The sequence below is a fragment of the Coloeus monedula genome (genome assembly GCF_965178545.1).
Source record: "Coloeus monedula genome assembly, chromosome: W".
NCBI classification, from domain to species: Eukaryota; Metazoa; Chordata; class Aves; order Passeriformes; family Corvidae; genus Coloeus; species Coloeus monedula.
In genome coordinates this window covers 10,274,205-10,294,732 of record NC_138821.1, presented here as the reverse complement: position 1 = coordinate 10,294,732, position 20,528 = coordinate 10,274,205, and the positions used below count along the sequence as shown (strand labels likewise).

Sequence of the window (20,528 nt, the reverse complement as noted above, 5' to 3'; positions counted from 1 at the left end):
CCATCCACAACACAAACTGTTTATTTCAGTCTTCAAACTAATTCCAAAAGAAATTCAAAGCAGAAAACCATTAAATGCCTTGACAATCTTTTCAGATGCCTCCGGTCGTTCTCGCAAATCTGTCATCACATGGAAGGACACCCCCCCCCCCCCCTCAGAAGTGGGAGTCTGATGTGCAGGTAGTTGAAGGATCCCCACAAGTAGCAGAACTTGCAGCCGTGGTCAGGGCATTTGAGCAGTTCAGTGAACCATTTAATTTGATAACTGATTCAGCCTATGTAGCAGGTGTAGTTTCCAGGGCAGAGAGAGCCTTACTAAAGGAGGTTGCAAACCCAAAAATTCATAACTTGCTTTTGAAATTGATTCAACTGATCTCCCACCGGAAGCACCCGTTCTATGTCATGCATGTGAGATCACACACTGACCTGCCAGGATTTATTGCAGAAGGGAACAGGAGAGCAGATGCCCTAGCTATGCCCATCGAGTTAGCGAATCTGCCTAACAGATTCCAGCAAGCCCAGCTGAGCCAGCAAGCCCAGCTGAGCCATGCAATGTTCCATCAAAATGCTCCAGCTCTCATTCGAATGTTCCACCTCACTAGAGACCAGGCGAAAGCCATTGTGGCGACATGCCCCAACTGCCAAAAACATCAGCTTCCATCATTAGGTCAGGGGGTTAATCCCCGAGGCCTAGGCAGTTGTGAGGTATGGCAAACAGATGTCACCCACTTCCCCCAAGTTGGCCGCCAGAAATATATTCATGTTTCTGTGGATACCTTTTCTGGTGCAACCTTTGCCTCAGCCCACCATGGGGAGAGGGCCAAAGATGTCATCAACCACCTAGTACAGGCCTTCGCTGTGTTGGGGACACCAAATAAAATAAAAACTGACAATGGCCCTGCGTACACCTCTGCAGAGTTAAACAGATTCATGAGTGAGTGGGGTGTGGATCACATCACTGGCATCCCTCACTCGCCCACAGGCCAAGCCATCGTCGAGAGGAATCATCAAACACTAAAAAGACTGCTTGAACAACAAAAGGGTGGCAGTGAGATCGCTGCCCCCATCATAAGACTGTCCAAAGCGTTGTTCACATTGAACTTTTTAAACTGTTCCTATGAGGAACCTGATCCTCCCATCCTGAGACACTTCACAAACTCTGCCAAACATAAACTGACTGAGAGACCTGAGGTCCTAATAAAAGACCCTGATACTTTACAAATATGTGGCCCGTACCCCCTAGTCACCCACGGTAGAGGCTATGGGTGTGTTTCCACCCCAGAAGGTCCAAGATGGATCCCTGGGAAGTGGATCAAACCCTTTTTGAGACTACCTGCGGATGCCAAGCAAAGGAAGGAAGCTGCCACAGCCTGGAAAAGAAGAAAAACCAAGCCACCTGGAAAAAAGACGACTCCTCCAGGCCTGAAAAACAAACCTTCCACCTCCCAGTCTCCTTAAAATGTGTCTCCCTTCCCAAAATGACCCCTCAGTTTTGTTTTGAAAGAGGGAGAGTCCAAGGGAGCCATTGTTATTTAAGCTAATTGTATTTGTATTAATTTTATTTATGTTACACTGTCCCTAAAGTTACCTCCCTTGACAGCGTGATTACATCCTACCTGCTGCTGTCCCACCTGCTGCTGCAGCTCCTCCTCTGCACCGGGAGCTCCAGCAGCTGGATTCCTTCCATTATCAAGGACATTGTATGGGGTTTCTTTATGGAGTTGTTAATTTTATTAGCCATTCCCATTGTTAACTGTTTGGTTTTGAAATCCCTTAAGCCTTTCCCCTCATTTCAAAGTAATAAAGAAGGGGGAGATGTTGGGGTGACTCAGCCCACTGCGGCGCTGGGGCTCCGTGATGCCAATCAATCCCAGCCCCTCCCCTGAATCGAGTTCCCCGAAGAGTCAGACTCAGGGGGCGGCTCAGAAGCCTAAGCCGCACCCCCCCAGGCGGTGCCCAGGTACAAGCCGCCTCCCCCAGTTCGGGAAAATTCTCGGTTACTCGGTCGTTCATTGGTTCTGTTATAACTCCCGCCTCTCGGTTTACCCCAGTGGTTCTTGTTAAATTGTATCCTCCCCCTGGCTTGTAACTCATTGGTTGGTTTCCCCTTTCACCGGGGTTTTCAAATTGCCTATAAAACTGAGGACAAGGCTCCAAGGAGCCATCCCATCCCATCGATTCCCATCCCATCAATCCGACCTCATCATGATCCCATCGCATTAAACTTGTTGGAAGCCAGACCTGAACAGCCTCTCTCTTCCTTTGTCTCCGAGCTAACGTGAGCTGATCCCGTCGGCTCCTGCCGTGTTTCCTCTGCCGAGAAGCCAGCTAGCTAGCCCAGCAAGCAGCTCTTTTCCTGATCCCGAAGTCGCTTCTGCGACAGGTAGAAGTAACGCAGCTGGACTGTCTCTGACCTGGGGCATGCCAGAGCTCGTGTCTCGAGCACCAAACGCTGCGTTATTGCACAGTGCAAATCAATGCTGTGACTTCAGCAGCAGCAATGGAAAACAACGAGTGTATCAGCCTGCCTCTAGCTCGAGAAGTACACTGTTGAGCTGGGAACTGAACTCCTCTGCTAAAGGTGACAACTTGCTTCTCTTCCCCCGGGTGTCATTAAACTATGAGTTTATAAAATCTCACTTAGATAAGACTAAAGAGGGAGGGTTCTTAGCCTGATCTAACAATTTTTTTCCATTTATGAGAACAGGCGAGATTTCACTTGCCAATCATAAGTAACTCACAGGACAGAAATTCTAATCTAAGATAGTCCAATATTTTGCTGGACCTTTACAATCCTGCAGCCACAGGAAGGGAACCACCCGAAATAAATATTTTTTAACCCAAAGATTCATAATAACACAGTGACTTCTATTTGCCCAATATGTAAGAAATACCAGGGAATTCACCCATAACCATAAAGCTGCCATATCATTATTTAGATTGGGTTTAGAGAGAAATAGTAAGGTTTGTTGGGGTTTTTTGTTTGGCTTGCTTTCTTTTTTTCTCCCCCAGAAACACAAAGGCAGGCATTTATCAAATGGACTTCTTGGGATCATTTATTCATGGTATGTAAATAGAGTCCATTTATTCACTCCTATGGAAGATGTTATTTGCAGTTCAAAGTACACTTCCTGTGAAACATATTTTGGATTAATGAAGAATGGCAAAGACCTTGACGAATTTTTCCCAAGAAGTTTGTATAATCTGCATACAAATTACTTCAATTACAGAGTTTTCAGACATGGGCTGATTAATTTGGCTGCTTCAAGCATATCACTGGAACTGGAAGTAATTAGATTCCATGTGTGATACTTGCATCAATAAATATTTAGAAAGTACTCTGCACCTCCTGTGATATGCTAAGTTGCTTCATCCCCAAAATCCTTCTGTCACAACAGCAACGAATATATTGTTATATTTGGTTTATTCTGTTAATCCTCCACAAATTTTCTCTGAAAAGACTTTTGTTAGGTAGCTTGCATTTGGCTTGGTCATAATGGAAAAACACTGCCTGCTTCATAGGGAATAAGGATTTGCCAAAGAGTTTTCATAAATGCAACTTTTAAGGGGCTATTTGGAGTAGATTTGATGCAGTGTCATATACAGGTGCAAAGAAGTTCCAATTAAAAGGCTTTTGCAACAGCAAGTTGCAAAAGAAATAAGACTGCTACCCTCTATTAAATTCTTACTGATGACTCATGACTGACATATTAAAAAAAACATCTGAAAGATCAGGACAACATATATTTTATATTCAGAGAGCTATCTATATAATGCTCAGTACCTATTCAGATAGTACAGACTTTTCAGTGACATGAAGAAATAGTATCTTAACCTCCCATATTATATAGAAGAAGCACAAGTAATTTTATACTCAAAAGATACTGTTCAGATTTCAAAGAGGCAGATTTTACAGTAACAAAAGTCTACTATAGTCACTAGAAATGTTTTGCTGCGTTAATTAACAAAGAAAATTAAATCAGATGAGAAGTCAAGAGCAAGGGGGTATTTTATGCCTAATGCATTAATAGGCATTTGCTCATACGTTCTGTTAGTTAAAGAAACTCTTTAAAATGTATATTCCACTGAGAAGCTCATGGTTTAGATCATATTTCAACAGAAACATTTACTAGTAGAATTGTAAAAATAAAAGCGGCTCCTCAGTTTGGTACTTTTCAAGAAAAAAAAAAACATGCTTTAAGAAATAATTTTAAAAGAAATATTTTAAGATTTAATAGACTGAAGAGAGAAGCTTCATTAGTGCTTTCTGGTTTTAGGCATCTATTTTTAGCCACCTCAATCCCTCAAAGTTTATACCAATGTAAAACAAAAAAATAAAATTAAATTAAATTAAAAAACCAAACCAGCATTTTAGTTGCAACTACAAGCCAAGTATTTCTAGCACTCAGGACTCATGCATTTTCTTCAGCATATTTTCTATTTCCCCAAAACATGCAAAACCCCAAAATGCTAGAGCCAAAGCCACAAGTACAGTTCTTACCTGTGTGCTTTCGGAGGTGCTCTTTAAAATGTCCAAAGTGATCAAACTGCTTATCACAGTATTGGCATATATGTATTTTCTTGCCAGGTCTTTGCTTCTTGCTAGCACCACCTTCATCAAGGTGGTGACAGGTGAGGTGTTGTTTCAAAGCACTCTCTCGTAGGTACCTTTTACTGCATATGTCACACTTGTAACTCTCAGCAGAGTGTGTTTTCATGTGTTCCTTAAAATGGTAAAACAATTTAAATGAACGGTTACATTTTTCACAGTGGAATAAATTCTTCACATGTGACAGCTGAAGTTCCACAATTTCAATATCTTCTACCTGTTTGCACGAGGGATCAGTTGCACTACCACCTTCTTGGATCTGGCATTTTGTCTCTCCTTGACGATACTTACTGGTGATATCTGCCAAAAGAGCCAAAGCAGATTCATCTGATGTACCTGTTGTATGTATGTACTTTATAGATTGCTCTGCAGAAGCTACTTCAAGTGTTTCAATGCTGTCATCTTCCACTTCAATCGATCCTTCAGCAATCTCAACCTCAATTTCAACAGGCTCTGATTCTGCAGATGGCAGTGTTTCTGTGATAACATTAGATGTTTCAGCAATCTTCCTCTTTTTTGCCTTATTTTTACCTTGCCTTTGATTTGATTCTAAGGGTGATGAATTCTCTTTGTTCCTGCAAAACATTTACATAAACATAGTTAAGATCCATAAGCACTTACATAACAATCCCTGCCTGATGCTGAGCTTCTGCATTAAACACTAGCTAGATGTTTCTCAAAGAAGCTGAATGATGAGTGACCACATAACCTGCACCCATTTCAGATGTTAATTTGTCCTTAATCTATACTCCTTAGAGCTGTAGAATAGCACAGTTAAAGCTGTGGAGCCTTTAACATACGGTTATTAAAGTGTTTTAAATAGCTCCACTTGAATGATACAAAGCACCTATCAAGAAGAAAGGCCAATTAGTCTAATGACATAGGTTTATATAAGAAATGCAAAATTCTGTACTTTGGCCTGCCTACTCAGAAATAAGATTCAAGCTCTTCCTACATTATTCAACTCCCAAGCTCTAGAGTGCATGCAATTGCCTGCAGCACTTACAGCTTCTTATAAAACACTACAGCTGTGACTTCACACAATGATTACTATATCATCTAGTACTTCAGGAAAACACACAGCTAACAGTTGTAGTAAAAAAAAAAGCCACTGGGATGTGAAAAGAGAATTTTAATTTAATTTATCTGGGCTTAAGCATGGCCCCCAGCTCTGTTCTTCTTTTCCTTGCACCATAAATACACAACCCCCTTCCTCCAAAATGTCAGAGATAGCATCCCATCTCAAACATGGACAGAGCTGACTGGGCCAATGCTTTCAAATCACACACTCATGATTATCCACAGCACTTACATGCTGGAGGTTTTACTACTGATTATCAGTTTTGAAAATGAGTGGCTATCTTCTCCTCAAATCAGACTGTAATCAGAGTAATTTGTACTTTTACCTTCCTTTGCAGCCTGATAAATCCTTTTATGTAACCTACTCCCTATCACTTTCAGGTTTTCTAATAATAGGGGTGATAAGGTTTTTCCCCAGTATTGGGATGTCATACAGCAGAGATGTGTGGCTAATAACCTAATGCAGGATACAGCTTATTAAACTGCACCTTACTATATTCAGACAGAGGAAGACACAGCAGCTAAACTTAAAGAGTTTCATCTAGGCCATATTTCTGATGCCTAGAAGGTGACAGTTACTTTGCACATTACTGCAAGGAGCTCCAGGACCACGTACAAAAATAATAATCTGCTCAGCAAAGAGGAGACTACTGTCCTTGAGTACATTGTGTGGCTCAGGTGTGAAACTGAATGGGGATACACACATACAATACATTGTACTTGAAGGAATAACAGCTAGTTGTTTTCTTTCAAGTCTAGATTATGTGCTGTGCAACTCTTTGATGCATTACACAAATGGTTAGTTCTATAATAACCTCTACTTTAGCTGAAGTTTCTGATGTTTGCCGCTTTTAGTCAAAGCTCAGATACAGGCACTGTATTGCAATTCATCCCCTTCCTACTGTGAAGGAGAAAACTGACAGTGGTACTCAAGTTTGTTTTCCTAACCAAAAACACCCAACCAAAAATCTATGAACAATGGAAATAATTCTAAGAATAAACTGGCTTGCACATGTGTGTGTTAAGCCAAACATTTATTTCCTTGTAACATGAGAATTACAGCATTTACTAGTGATGCATAACCAACAAACATTATACAATAGTGGGAATTAATTGCAGACTAGACAGTTTAGCTTGACGGACTGATCTGAATCCTGGTTAAACAGCTCTACCAGTGTACACAGACTCAAAATGATACCAATTAGAACATAGTTTTTCAATTTCAAGTGTCTTAATTTTTTTAAACAGACAGCAAAGGTCTGCTTTTCCCTAAATATAAAAAAAAAGTTCTTTTGGTGATACCATGTTTAATTTCAATAATGTCAAAAAAGGGTATTGTTGGGTTGGAGAGTAGAACTAGAAAGGCACAATCCTGTCTTTTCTATTAAAAAAACCCCAACATAGTTATTCAGCTCTGCTACCAATCAACAGAATAACTTGATTCCAAAAAACAAAAAAACCACTGATGTTGAAAACCAAGTTTCCAGGGTACCATGTCATGGAGGTTTTATAATTTGTTTGGCTACTAGAGGAACTCAGTGTCAATGCCACTCAGCTTAGTGTGTCTATGTGGAGATAAAGAAAAAATAAGTCTTTCCTTAGCTTGAACACAAAGACCTTTCAGCATGTCTAGAAGAGAAAGCAAGGATAACGGTAATGCTCAGAGGTATTTATTGGCCCTCCCCCTGCTTCATGACAGAAGAACAGTATAGCATACAGAAGAAATGAGAACATGACAGCACTTTGTGAAAGAGAAAGAAGGGGAAGAAAAATAGCATGATGGGAATAGCACCTGCTTTTCTCAGGTTGGAGTTTGGTAATGGATTACAGTTCTTTGTACTGGATAAAAGGTGCTACAGCAACATTTGATTAAGTACTGATCCCATATAAAACCAATTATAACAACTATGTTTGTTCAAGAAGTTTGAGAGACTAAATTTGCAACAAGAGAAGCTTTAAAATCACTGCCTATTCTCTTGAAAGCAGAAAGCTGCATGAAATCAAAAGAGCAGTGCAAACTTGTTAATGTGGTCTAATTACCTGAGAGATATCATCACTGTACAGCCAGCTGTCACTGGTGCAGGCAGTCAGTACAGAGGCCTGATATTAGTTATCACAAAGTCACAGCCCTACAATGTCTGCAACATTTACCAGCCATGTCACTTGTCATCGAGTTCTAGCCCAAAGAATGTGACATTCATTTTTTTAGCCTGTATAATTCTGACCCATATCTTATAGTAGAAGAGTATATGATACCACATGAGTTTAGAAGGTTTCAGGATAAAGAAGAGCACTGCAAAATACTGGCAGCTCTCATACAAGGATTCTTAAGACTACATTTCAGTGTTGGGAAGAAAAAGAGACTTATGTGTTTACCTGATTTCAAGTGCTTTGATCGCTTCTAACATCTGTAGATACTCAGCTGCTTTCCAAACATCATTTGCTTCTTCCTCACCTTGGACCATTAGTTTTGCTGTATAGGTGAACTCAATTAGGTGACGAAATGCCATGTTACTTACACCTGTTTACAAGCAAGAAAAACAGCTTCTTTTAACAATTCCTCAGTCTTTCACACTTCCCTGCTCACAGTACTCCAATAGCCAGTTTCGAGAAGATGCCACCCTTGAAAGGCTCACATTGGAGTAAAAAGTCTATAGAAACAGGTGAATATGGGATAACTACAGTCATTCCATGACAAAGATAAAAAGAAGGATAAGATGGACAAAAAGCTACTTGTATAAAATTAAAAAGTTCAAATTTAAACATAAAAAATGATCTCTCTCTTTCAAGAGATCTCTGAGCAGCAAGTTACCAGAAGCTGAATTGCTCCAGGAAATTTCTTCTTACCCACCAGGCAGGTATTGCTCCACATCTATCCTGTTCTTGCACCCCAGCCAAGGTATCTTTTTATTTTTAATTTTTCTTCAGGAGAAGTTCTTTTCCAGTGGCAATAGCTACCTGTACTGGTTTTAGTTGGGACAGAGTTAAATTTCTTCATAGTAGTTAGCATGGGGCTATGTTTTGGATCTGTGCTCAATCAGAATGGCTTGGGTTGGAAGGGACTTTAAAGATCATCTAGTTTGAACCCTCTGCCATGGGCAGGGACACCTTCCACTAGACCAGGTTGCTCAAAGCCCCATCCAACCTGGCCTTGAACACTTCCAGGGATGAAGAGTCCACAACTTCTCTGGGCAACCTGTGCCAGGGCCTCATTACCCTCACAGTAAAGAATTTTTTCCTAATATCTAATCTAAACCTACTGTCTGTCAGTGTGAAGCCATTCCCCCTTGTCTTGTCACTCCAGACCTTTGTAAATAGTCTCTCTCCATCTTTCCCATAGACTCCCTTCAGGTACTGGAAGGCCCCAATTAGGTCACCCTGAAGCTTCTCTTCTCCAGGCTGAACAATCCCAATTCTCCCAGCCTTTCCTCATAGCAGAGGTGCTCCAGCCCTCTGATCATCCTGGTGGCCTCCTCTGGACTCGCTCCAACAGGTCGATGTCCTTCCTGTGCTGAAACAGTGTTGATAACACACTGATGTTTCAGTTACTGCTGAGCAGCGCCTACACAGAGCCAAGGCCTTTTCTGCTTCTCACACTGCTCTGACAGCAAGCGGGCTGAGGGTGTGTGGGCAGTTGGTAGGAGACACAGCCAGGACAGGTGACTCCAACTGACCAAAGGGATATTCCAGACCATATGACATCATGCTCAGTATATAGTGTGTGTGGGAGGCAGGTGGAGGGGCCACTGTTAGGGGATTGGTTGGGCATTGGTCAGTTGGTGGCAAGCAACTGTTTTAATTTGCATCACTTGTCTTCCTTGGTTTTTTCCTCTTTCCTTTCTCTTTTACTTATAATTTTTACAAAATTACAATTTCTTTTTAATTATTAAACTGGTTTTATCTCAGTCCATGAGGTCCTTTCTCACTTTTACCCTTCTGATTCTCCCCCCCCATCCCACTGGTGGAAAATGAGCCAGCCTGGCTCTGTGGTGCTTGGTTGCCAATCAGGGTTAAACCACAACATTACCTCACAATTCAAGAGCTGATATCTAGAAAGCTAATCAATACGATCAAGCATGCATTTAAGCCCATACCAGGGATACTACATTCATTTTGAGCATGGGCACACAACTCTGAAGGTTTTAATTTGCATGAATCAGACTACCTTCAATCTCCACCAAGGGCTCCTGAGTGAAATCTTGGAAGAATTTGTAGAAGAACTGGCTACAGGCAGCAAGAACGGCCTTATGAGCTTTGAAATGGTGACCTACAAAGAGAGACAAAAAGTTTGATTTAGGATAACACCTTCTTTACTCATGGTGCAGAATAAGTGCAGATGCAGAGAAGAGAACAGCTGCAGAATCACCCAGTCTACAAATCTATTCCAGCAGCACATAGTCACTTAGCATGTCTCCTTGTAACATGGGATATCACTGCAGCTAGCCTGTCCCATCTTATGCAGATCCTTGCTGACATCATTGACCTTGTTGAAGCTCTGCAATTCAGTCAGCTGAATGACTCACTCAAGAGTGTTTCTCTTTTCAAATATTTAAGTTGTGGGAAATTCCTGTTCAAACTTTTTCCTGTGTGTCTTGGGCTCAGATCTCAGATTTTATCCAAGCTCTCCTTGGTTTTTGCTGCTCTTACATATGGATGTATTCAATCATCACTTCTGCCAGCATAAAGATCCCTGCAGAACAAAAGTGGTTTAGCTCTGTTCTTCCTGTTTTCCAGACTGTGTATTCTCCATCACTGTGTTGCCTTCTCCCTGGTGCAGGCACGGACACCCAGAAGGCTCCGTGGAACACAGGTAAGAGAACCAACATGTATTAGAACTACACAGCTGCACAAGAAAAGTTTTGAGCTCAACACGTGGTTGTGGTAATACTAGAGCAGGAACAAACATTCAGGATAAGTTTTGTACAAGCATCAGTAAAACTACGGTGATTCCAAAGAATAATTTTTTTCTTCATTTGCTTACTTTTTTCTAATCCAGGCTCTGTAGGTACATTTTCTTTCAAGTGAATTCTTGCTATCTTTTTAAGGATCCTTTAGCTAGGTCTGTCCTAGTGGACACTGCCTATCTTCATTGAAGTGCTCATCCATTCTAAGACATGTTTGGGATAAGAAGCAATCTTAGGTGACCTATCAGACACCACCTTTTCTAATGAGATAATAAGCATTTGCATTTCCATCTTCCTTTTAAACTAATACTTATGTCTTTAGAACACGTAGAAAAAGATAAGTGAGTTGTTCTACACTATTTTAATTATAGATTAAAATAGTAGGCAGATACCCAAGAAGCAAGAAGGCGACCTTATTTCAAGCTGGTTTTTCTTTTTTTTTTTTTAAATAATAAACCAATATTTTTTACAAGTTCAGCTCCTTGTTTGGAAGGAGCTCCCTACTCTCCCCCTCTACTCTGCTCTCATGAAACCCCACCTGGAGCACTGCATCCAGGTCTGGAGTCCTCAGCACAAGAATAATGTGGACTTGTTATAGCAGGTCCAGAGGAGGTCACAAAGATGTTCACGGGGCTGAAACACCTCTCCTATGAAGACAGGCAGAGAGAGTTGGAGCTGTTCAGCCTGGAGAAGAAAAGGCTCTGAGGAGACCTTAGAGCACCTTCCAGTGCCTAAAGGGGGCTTATAAAAAAAGAGACTGACTTTTTACATGAACAGATAGTGATAGGACAAGTGGGAATGGTTTTAAACTAAAAGAGGGGAGATTTAGATTAGATGTTAGGAATAAATTCTTCCCTGTAAGGGCGGTGAGGCCCTGGCACAGGTTGCCCAGAGAACCTGTGGCTGCCCCATCCCTGGAAGTGTTCAAGGCCAGGTTGGATGGGGCTTTGAGCAACCTGGTCTAATGGAAGGTGTCCCTGCCCATGGCAGGGGGTTAGAACTAGATGATCTTTAAAGTCCCTTTCTACCCAGGACATTCTGGGATTCTATAAAAAGCAGAAGCAAAATTATTAATCTCTGCTGGAGACTCTGTTCAGCCCAAGATTAATAACTGAAACTCCGCAAGCAACTCACACACCAATACAGAGCCAAGAATGTTCGCAGCCCAGTTTGACAGTTGACCTGTGACAAACCCAACAGCTTCCCAGCATAGCTTTCAGAATTCTCTGGATACCAACTGGTTCTCAGGTGTATACATACCATCAACAATCAGCGTGATATCTGTAAACTGGTCCTGTTCACGTTGTTCATTCAGTCTATCCAAAATAACTTTATAGTGTTCAGGGAATTCCTGGATACATTCCATAATTTCTTCGTCTTCCATGGCAAAAGGATTAGTCTGCAAAAGATGTGGTAGGACAGTAAGAATACTGTGCCACTTAGAAAGTACTATGCACAGTCAGCTTATTATACAAACATGAACTAGCACTTTTTAAAGACTACAAAACCAATGGAAACACCAAACTGTCTTGGTAACAGGTTTATCTGATTTTAGTTGTCAGGTAGGAAACATGAGGGTTAATGAAGTATGGCCTTATTTATACACATGAAGAAACAGTCAAAGTTGGTAAATGCATTTCTTTATTCTACAAATTCAGCAGGGACCCACCTCCCTTGAAGCAAATACTGCAGGGGTGTAACATCTCCACAGCTAACTATTCTCCATCTCGGCAACATAAAGTCAGAATCTTTATAGTTACTTCTTGCAATTCTACCAATCCTCTTTGTGAAAGAATGGTTCTAAAACTTTTCATACTTAAGTCACATTTTGTATCTAGTAAACACAAGATGTTTACTTCCTTTAAATAAGGATGTAATAAAAGCACTTTTCAACTTCTGGGTACACAGGAGTTGCCAGGGATTTAATGTTTTGTCACACCCAGGAGCAAAGAGCTTCTTATTCACCCAGGCTTCTTACACTTCTCCCCCTACAAGGTGAAATATTCTTTGCCAACTTTTAAAAGAGACATGTAGGCTTGTAATCTCATGGCTCTTCCTCCCTTACTTATACAACAAACATAGCTGGAGGTAGGAGTTGCAGAGATCCTCAGACTTGAAAAAGTTTAGCAGAAGTCTGAGCCTGTGGATGAGACATGGATGGTGTACTGCTGATGCAAAAGAATCTCTGGAGAGAGTTCAAATTCTTCAATGAAAGCATTTCACAAATTAACTCTGGGCAAAATTACTTCAGATCTGTGCAGCAGCACTCATCTTCAACTTCTACATTCACATGGCTCACACTGAGAATGCCACAGAAAAAGCAAAGACAATTCAAAGTCACATTAATGCAGAAACTTTGTTTCTTGTCATAGTCTAACTCACTTTGAAGAACATATGGTTTCTGAGAGATGGTCATTAGGCTTGAATGAGTTTTATAGTGAAGGGTATGTCTCAAATTCCTTTATTTTTGTACTTAGTATGGACAAAAGGAAGAAAGTTAGGAGAGCGTCTAGTAATAAGCCAAACATTGAATACAGAGATGGAAAATTAAGGTGTGGCAAAGAAGTTTTCTTTAGAGTGCTAGAAGAAACTAGATAGCAAGTGTTCCCTAACTTGTGCAGATTTTTTGTATGTGATTGGAATTGAAAAGTCCTGAGCTGATGCCACCATGGTTGTTAACACCCCTGTGCAGCTGTGTAAATTCTACCTTGCTTCCAACAAACACATACCGAAGAAGAATTACCTGGTTATGATAAAAGCAAAGTTATTCTCTTATGACTAACAGACATCAAGTAAAGAAAATTGTGAAATTCCTATTATTACCACAAAACACACTCTTGCATCTCAGAAAAACTGTCCCACAGAGAAATCATTTTGCCAAGAGATGGAAAAGAGCAGAAGCAACTGCTTATGGAAGTCTAGTTCTATCTGCTATCACTGCTTTGCCAAGCAGATGCTGAAATACATATCAGGATCTTGTGACGGCAAGAGAGAAAGTGAGGTTGAAGGAAATGCTGCTGCCTTCACCTCATCTATAATGATGGGTCTAAGACAGATGATCAGCATCTTTCTTCCATCCATCATTCTATGAAGTTTTATGTAGAAAGTTGTCAGCCATTTACTTCACTGTTTAATTTTTCTTGCCCATTTTTGACACATTGTACATTGATAGATGACTTGCAGTTAAAAGTGTAATTCCCTAAAAGTTAAACCAAACAAAATTTCAACCTCAAATCTCATTATTTCCACCTATCCAGAATTTACTTCCAAATTGCGTGTTTATAGGGAGATCTTACACCCCCCAAAATAACAGAGTAAGCTCCCCAATCGAAGAAATTTTAAAAAGTTTCAGTCTCTCAGAACACTAAAAATCACAAATAAAAAAACAACTTATGATAGATAATTTATTGTCCTGAATTAACACAAGACTAGTAAAAAAAAAAGTGAATTTATCACCCATCGAAATACAGTTGCACCATTCATTGAACCTTCTAATTTTAAACTCAGTGATATTGCAGAAGAAAGCCCAACAGAACAGCATATGTTCAATGAGAGCATGACTACTTTGGAGCAAGAAGTGAAATGCAGTCCTCAGAGAAAAACCAAGATGCCAAGGAAGGCAGACAGACGTGATCCAAGTTGTCACTTACATGCAGACTCATTCATGAGTGATGAAAACTGGATTAATTCAGATATTTACCTGGATTTTTCAGTAGACCCAGTTGACTACTGACTTAACCTTATTAACTTCTGACACTAGACACATCTCACACAATATGCACACAATTAGCAAATTTGTTCTTATAAATCTACCTCAGTGAAGCCATCTTATTACTTCCACACTCCTGGACTTCAACAGGAACTCCTCTTATTTCAGGCACAAGATATTTTTTTTCTTTGTCTATATGTATTGTACACAAATGCAGGCAGGCAAAGCAGACAACACAAAACAGCAGACTGAGCACTGGCCAAACCACTGCCATCTCATTGTAGCCACATCAGAAAAGGAGAATGAGGGGTGTTTGGTGGGTAACAGCAGTAGTTGCTTCAAAATAACACAGACACGAGAACTTCTTGTGCACTTTTCTATTTATTTTTCTTCAAAGATAGCAACCACAGAGAAAGGACACGAGCCAGCCCCTCCGTTCCCTCTCAATCACATACAAGGCCTCGCTATCGCTAAGACAGAGGCGACCAAGGCACCCACGCCCTGACAAGCAGGGCAGGGCAGGGCACACATTGGGTGTCGCACTTCCAAGGGGCAGCAGAGGCCTCACGTTGTCCATAGCGGCTGAGAGGCGGAACTGCGACCCGCCACCAAAACCCCTTGTAGTTTCCGCCGGCTCGAGTCTGCGCGGAGCTCTCGAAAGCGAGGCCAAGGCCCAGCCCTGTCAAAGCCCCTCACAGCCCCGCGGACAGTCGCAGTCCCACTGGCGGGCGCTGACAGTAGTCTGCGCGAACCCCGCCAATCGTAAGGCGGCAGCAGAGCCCGCCTCAGGTGGAGAAGCAAATGTGCGCCCGCCGAGTCTCAGAAGTGGCAGAAGGCCTAGTCAGCACTAAGTGCCTGCCGGACACGGGCACGGGCATTCCGAGAGAGGTGTGCGCAACCGCCGGCAGGCGCGAGTATCCCATGAGGACACCCCTGAGGAGGGAACCCGACCAGTGCCGGCCCAAACCACGCGTTTAGCAACACCGCCACCTCATTAGTCGTTATTGCGTCATCAAAGGGCGCATTAAATCGATTCCTTTTCAATTCCCGGGCAGGTCACACTGGAGGCAGTTCTACTGGGTAACTCACCGTAAGGAGCCACTCACCCTGCCGCGCTCGCTCTGCCGTTACCGCTTCCTGCTCCCCTGCACGTTGAAAAGCGGGGCAGGCGCCGGCCAATCGCTACTCGCATTCCCGGCCTGCACAGCGTGCGGAAGTGACGGTAGGGTTACCTTTCACACGACAGGGTGCGCAGGTAGTGAGGGGCGGGGTTCGGCTGCTCGGAGCATTCTGAGAGTTTGTTTGGGATTGCGTGCGTGTGTCAGCACCATACGGCTGCGGGTGGAGAGCGGCCGTTGGGGGTGGGTGACGCCGCCGTGAGGCGCCGCAGCCGGGTTGGGCTTGGGAACGGTGGGGGGAGAGGGCAGGGGGGCTACTTCCCCTAGGATTGGCCCGCCTCCGCGTCGCTAGCTCTCTCCGCAGGGGAGCAGGTAGTGCCCACGCGGGGTGGGGCAGCCGTGGGAACCTGCGGCTCCGACGGTTATTTCGTGCAGTCCCAGTCCTGAGCTGTGGCGGGAGTCCTAGCGCCGGCGGGTGGCCATTGCGCCTGGCAGGACGGTTGGCTGTGGGAGTGGCTTCGACTCTTCCACCCCTAGGAGGAACACGGGTGCTTTCTGAACATGAAAGAAAAATGCAATTTAATTCATCATTAGGATAAGATTAAACACGGTCGTTTTCTTCCCAGACTTAAAAGTCTCTACGTTTGCCAGTTTCATAAATGAACCAACAAGTACGTGCAAATTACTTGTAACCAAGTGTTGGCAATAATTGACTGCCTTTACTGTGTTATGGAAATTATATATGCTAACCGCCATAATAGGGTTCAATTCTAGGTTTCTGCTGAATCAATAAGTTGAAAGGAGCTTCTTCTATGTAGTCCTTTTTATTAATAGCACTATAGCTTAAGCTGGATGTGTCTGAAGAGGGACCTCGAACAAAAAAAATCACTGGGCAATTATACCCTTATAATCTCAATTCCCCACCCCTCATGCAACAGTTCAGACCAGTAGTAATATTAGGGTCTTGTGTCTTCTGGTTCTTCATCGAGACATTTCATTGTCTCTAGGTGGGCCATTTCTTCTCTCTAAGGTTGCAGCTTCTGTTAATGAATGTAGCTTCCTTATCATCTGGCTTGAACTGGCTCTGGGGCCTTCTTTTACTTATCTAGGTAAAAGTTCAACATACCTAGGTGAAAGTTTATGGCCTCTGACCTGAGGCTTCAGCAAATTTAGCTACTAATGCTAAGCAAGTTATGCTAAACTGATGAGCGGAAAAGACTCCACTACTAAATAAGTAGTAAAATAGGTATGTTTATTCCAGCGCTGGGACACATGGGGGATAGCTCCTCCAAAACCATGCTTGCCGACAGCTGCATTCAGCTTGGTATTGTTCGGGTTACAAGTAACATATTCATTAAGTTTCCCAATACGCCTATACGTCACCTAGCCCTGCCCAGCCTTGCTTCGTATTATAATGAACCCAAAAGTCATTTACATCTGCGTTGCGCGTGCACAGTGTTGTCTGTTGGCTTTGGTAGGGGTCTCCGAGGGTCTTCCTCTGATGAAGGCAGGAGTCATCCTGAACTTTTCATCTTTCCTCCCTGCACATGCTCTTTATACCCCTGGCCCGAGTTCAAGCTTCGAGACTGGTTTGAACTAGTTTTGGGTTGAGCACAGGATGTCTGTCTGAGACTCCCCCTGCCTTTATCAGTGGTCTTTTATCTTTTCTTCCTGCTTTGGTATGCTGACCAAGCTCAATGCATTGTTCTTAAACTAATTCTTCTGCTTCCCATCCCCCTGATTCAAAGGAAGGCAGGAGCCTCCCTTGGAATTGCAGATGCAACCCCCCTTCCCTCCAAATTATTATAATTTTGAAATCAGGGGGCTTTCAGGCAAAGATATGGGAAATAGGAATAACAGTTCTTTACTAATATATATATATAAATAAAACAAGGCAGGAAAAAAACCAGAACAAAACTGATTTAAACTGACAGAGTCAGATATGACCTGACCCTGTTAGTCAGGGTAGCAGGAGCAGTCCAATAAGGTGGCGGCTGCAGTCCTCCTGAAGTGAATGGATGTTGTTCTGTTGAAGCGGTGATCCTGTGTAGAAAGATCTGGTCTTCCTCAGAAGGTCCAGTGGTAGGTATGTAGCTCTTGTCCTCTGGAAAATCCAGTGGGAAAAGGCTGCTTGTGGTCTTCAAAAATCGCAGTTTATATCCAGGATGGGATGCTTGGTTTCTCCCTCTGGGTGGAGCACCTCACAATGGAATGATGAGTCATGAGATAAGGCACTGATGGGCCATTAACAGGACATAGTCTTGAGGGAGGAGGCAGGGAGCACTGCCCCACCTGGTTTTAACAGCTCATGAAGATGGTGATAGAATACATGCTTGTGGGCACATCTTACATTGTAACCTAGGACATTGCTGCACAGTTGTTTTTGCAGCCAGAGAAGAGTGGAATGAGAACATGTGAGAGGAACAACTATGCAGACAGCAAGGTCAGTGAAGAAAGAGGGGGAGGAGGTGCTCCAGGCACCGGAGCCGAGATTCCTCTGTAGCCCATGGTGAAGACCATGGTGAAGCAGCTGTGCCCCTGCAGCCCATGGAGATCCACGGGGATACAGAGATACACCCGAAGCCCATGGAAGAGCCTAGAGGAGGCTGTGAGCCCATTGGAGACCCATGGAGAGAGGGGTCCATGCTGGAGCAATCTGTTCTTGGAGGACTGCACCCCATGGAAGAGTGACCTACGCTGCAGCACTTTGAGGAGGACTGTTGCCCATATGTTCTGGTTTGGCCAAATTTAGAAATATATCCTCTGAGAGAAGGTACAACCACCCCTCCCCCCACCAGGTTCGGGAAAAATAACCTGCTATCTTTATATGACCTTGAACGAGCTGCAAACTGCTTGGAGAAAGTTTTGCTCAGTTTTTTTCCTCTTCCCCCTCTCAGGCTCAGTTTAGAGGCATAGAAAGGCACAAAAATTAATTTCTGGGCATAGGCAGCGATATGGGATACACATCATAACGTCACCCCAAGACATTCCACCCCTTATCCCATATTGTTGGCTCAATGCCCAAACTAAGATATTTTAATTCTACACACACATTAATACGTATATATATATATACACAGCTATATATGAACAGTGACAGTGACACTCAGCAAGCAGTGGTACACAGGCATTCCACATTACAGTGGTTCTCACCCAACAATCAGATCTCCCTGTGGTACACAACGCGTTGTTCCATCTTTCTGCATTACCCACCATGTGCAACCAGGTCCCTGAGCAAAGACAACCCCACGGATGGGTTTGTCTGTACTCGAGGCAGAATTTATCCACACAGTCTTTCCTATCAGACCTCTGACATGCACTACTGGGACCTTATCTCCATCTGTCGTATGCAAGGATTCAGACTGGGCTGGACCAGCTCTATTGGTGGAACCTCGGGTGTTAACTAACCAGGTGGCCTTTGCTAGATTCTGTTCCCAATTTTTGAAAGTTCCCCCACCCAGTGCCTTCAAAGTGGTTTTCAACAATCCATTACACCGTTCCACTTTGCCTGCAGCTGGTGCATGGTAAGGGATATGGTACACCCACTCAATGCCATGTTCTCTACCCCAGGTATTAATAAGGCTATTCTTAAAATGAGTCCAATTGTCAGATTCAATTCTCTCAGGGGTACCATGCCTCCAAAGGACTTGCTTTTCCAGGCCCAGGATGGTGTTCCGGGCAGTAGCATGAGGCACAGGGTAGGTCTCCAGCCATCCTGTGGTGGCTTCTACCATTGTGAGCACATAGCGCTTGCCTTGGCGTGTTTGAGGCAGTGTGATGTAATCAACCTGTCAGGCCTCCCCATACTTGTATTTGGACCATCGCCCACCATACCACAGGGGCTTCACCCACTTGGCCTGCTTGATCGCAGCGCATGTCTCACAATCATGGATCACCTGGGAGATACTGTCCATGGTTAGATCCACCCCTCGATCTCGTGCCCACTTATAGGTGGCATCTCTGCCCTGATGGCCTGAGGCATCATGGGCCCATCGAGCTAGGAACAACTCTCCCTTGTGTTTCCAGTCCAAGTCTACCTGTGACACTTCTATCTTTGCAGCCTGATCTACCTGCTCATTGTTTTGGTGTTCCTCATTAGCCCTACTCTTGGGGACATGGGCATCTACATGGCGGACTTTCACAGTTAGCTTTCTTACTCGGGCAGCGATGTTTTTCCACTCTTCAGCAGCCCAGATTGGTTTTCCCCTATGCTGCCAATTAGCTTTTTCCCACTTTTCTAACCATCCCCACAGAGCATTGGCTACCATCCATGAATCAGTGTAGAGGTAGAGCTTTGGCCACTTCTCTCTTTCAGCAATATCCAGGGCTAGTTGAACAGCTTTGAGTTCAGCGAGTTGGCTTGATCCACCTTCTCCTTCAGTGGCTTCTGCAACCTGTCGTGCAGGACTCCATACGGCTGCTTTCCACTTTCGTTTCATCCCTACGATGCGACAAGAACCGTCGGTGAAAAGAGCGTAGTGTGTGTCTTCTGATGGCAGTTGGTTGTATGGTGGAGCTTCTTCAGCGCGTGTCACTTGTTCTTCATCAGCGAGACCAAAGTTTTCACCTTCAGGCCAGTTTGTAATTATTTCCAAAATCCCAGGGCGATTCAGTTTTCCGATACGGGCGCGCTGTGTGATGAGAGCAATCCATTTGCTCCATGTGGCATTGGTGGTGTGGTGGGTAGAGGGAACCTCTGCTTTGAACATCCACCCCAGCACTGGTAGTCGGGGTGCTAGGAGGAGTTGTGCCTCAGTGCCAATTACCTCTGAGGCGGCTTGGATTCCTTCATAGGCTGCCAAGATTTCCTTCTCTGTTGGGGTGTAGTTGGCTTCAGATCCTCTGTAACTTCGGCTCCAGAATCCCAGTGGTCGACCTCGAGTCTCACCAGGCACCTTCTGCCAAAGGCTCCAGGACAGACCATTGTTCCCAGCTGCAGAGTAGAGCACATTCTTCACCTCTGGTCCTGTCCTGACTGGGCCAAGGGCTACCACATGAGCGATTTCCTGCTTGATCCGGGCAAAAGCTTGTTGCTGTTCAGGGCCCCAATGGAAATCATTCTTCTTGCGGGTAACCAGGTAAAGAGGACTCACAATCTGTCTGTACTCA

At 43.5% G+C, this 20,528-nt stretch overlaps 1 protein-coding gene across 1 annotated transcript in view; it reads right to left on the bottom strand.

Annotated features, from left to right (window-relative positions):
* Positions 1-15,490, bottom strand: part of LOC309584579 (zinc finger protein 131-like) — a 29,796-nt gene extending 14,306 nt beyond the window's left edge. Inside the window, exons 1-5 of the mRNA XM_082300668.1 lie at positions 15,408-15,490; positions 11,853-11,991; positions 9,854-9,955; positions 8,065-8,209; positions 4,501-5,183 (exon numbers count right to left, since the gene is read on the bottom strand). Coding sequence (XP_082156794.1) covers positions 4,501-5,183; positions 8,065-8,209; positions 9,854-9,955; positions 11,853-11,976 — 1,054 coding nt within the window. The 5' untranslated portion in view covers positions 11,977-11,991; positions 15,408-15,490. The remainder of the gene's footprint in view (positions 1-4,500; positions 5,184-8,064; positions 8,210-9,853; positions 9,956-11,852; positions 11,992-15,407) is intronic.
* Between the last annotated feature and the right edge of the window lie 5,038 nt (positions 15,491-20,528).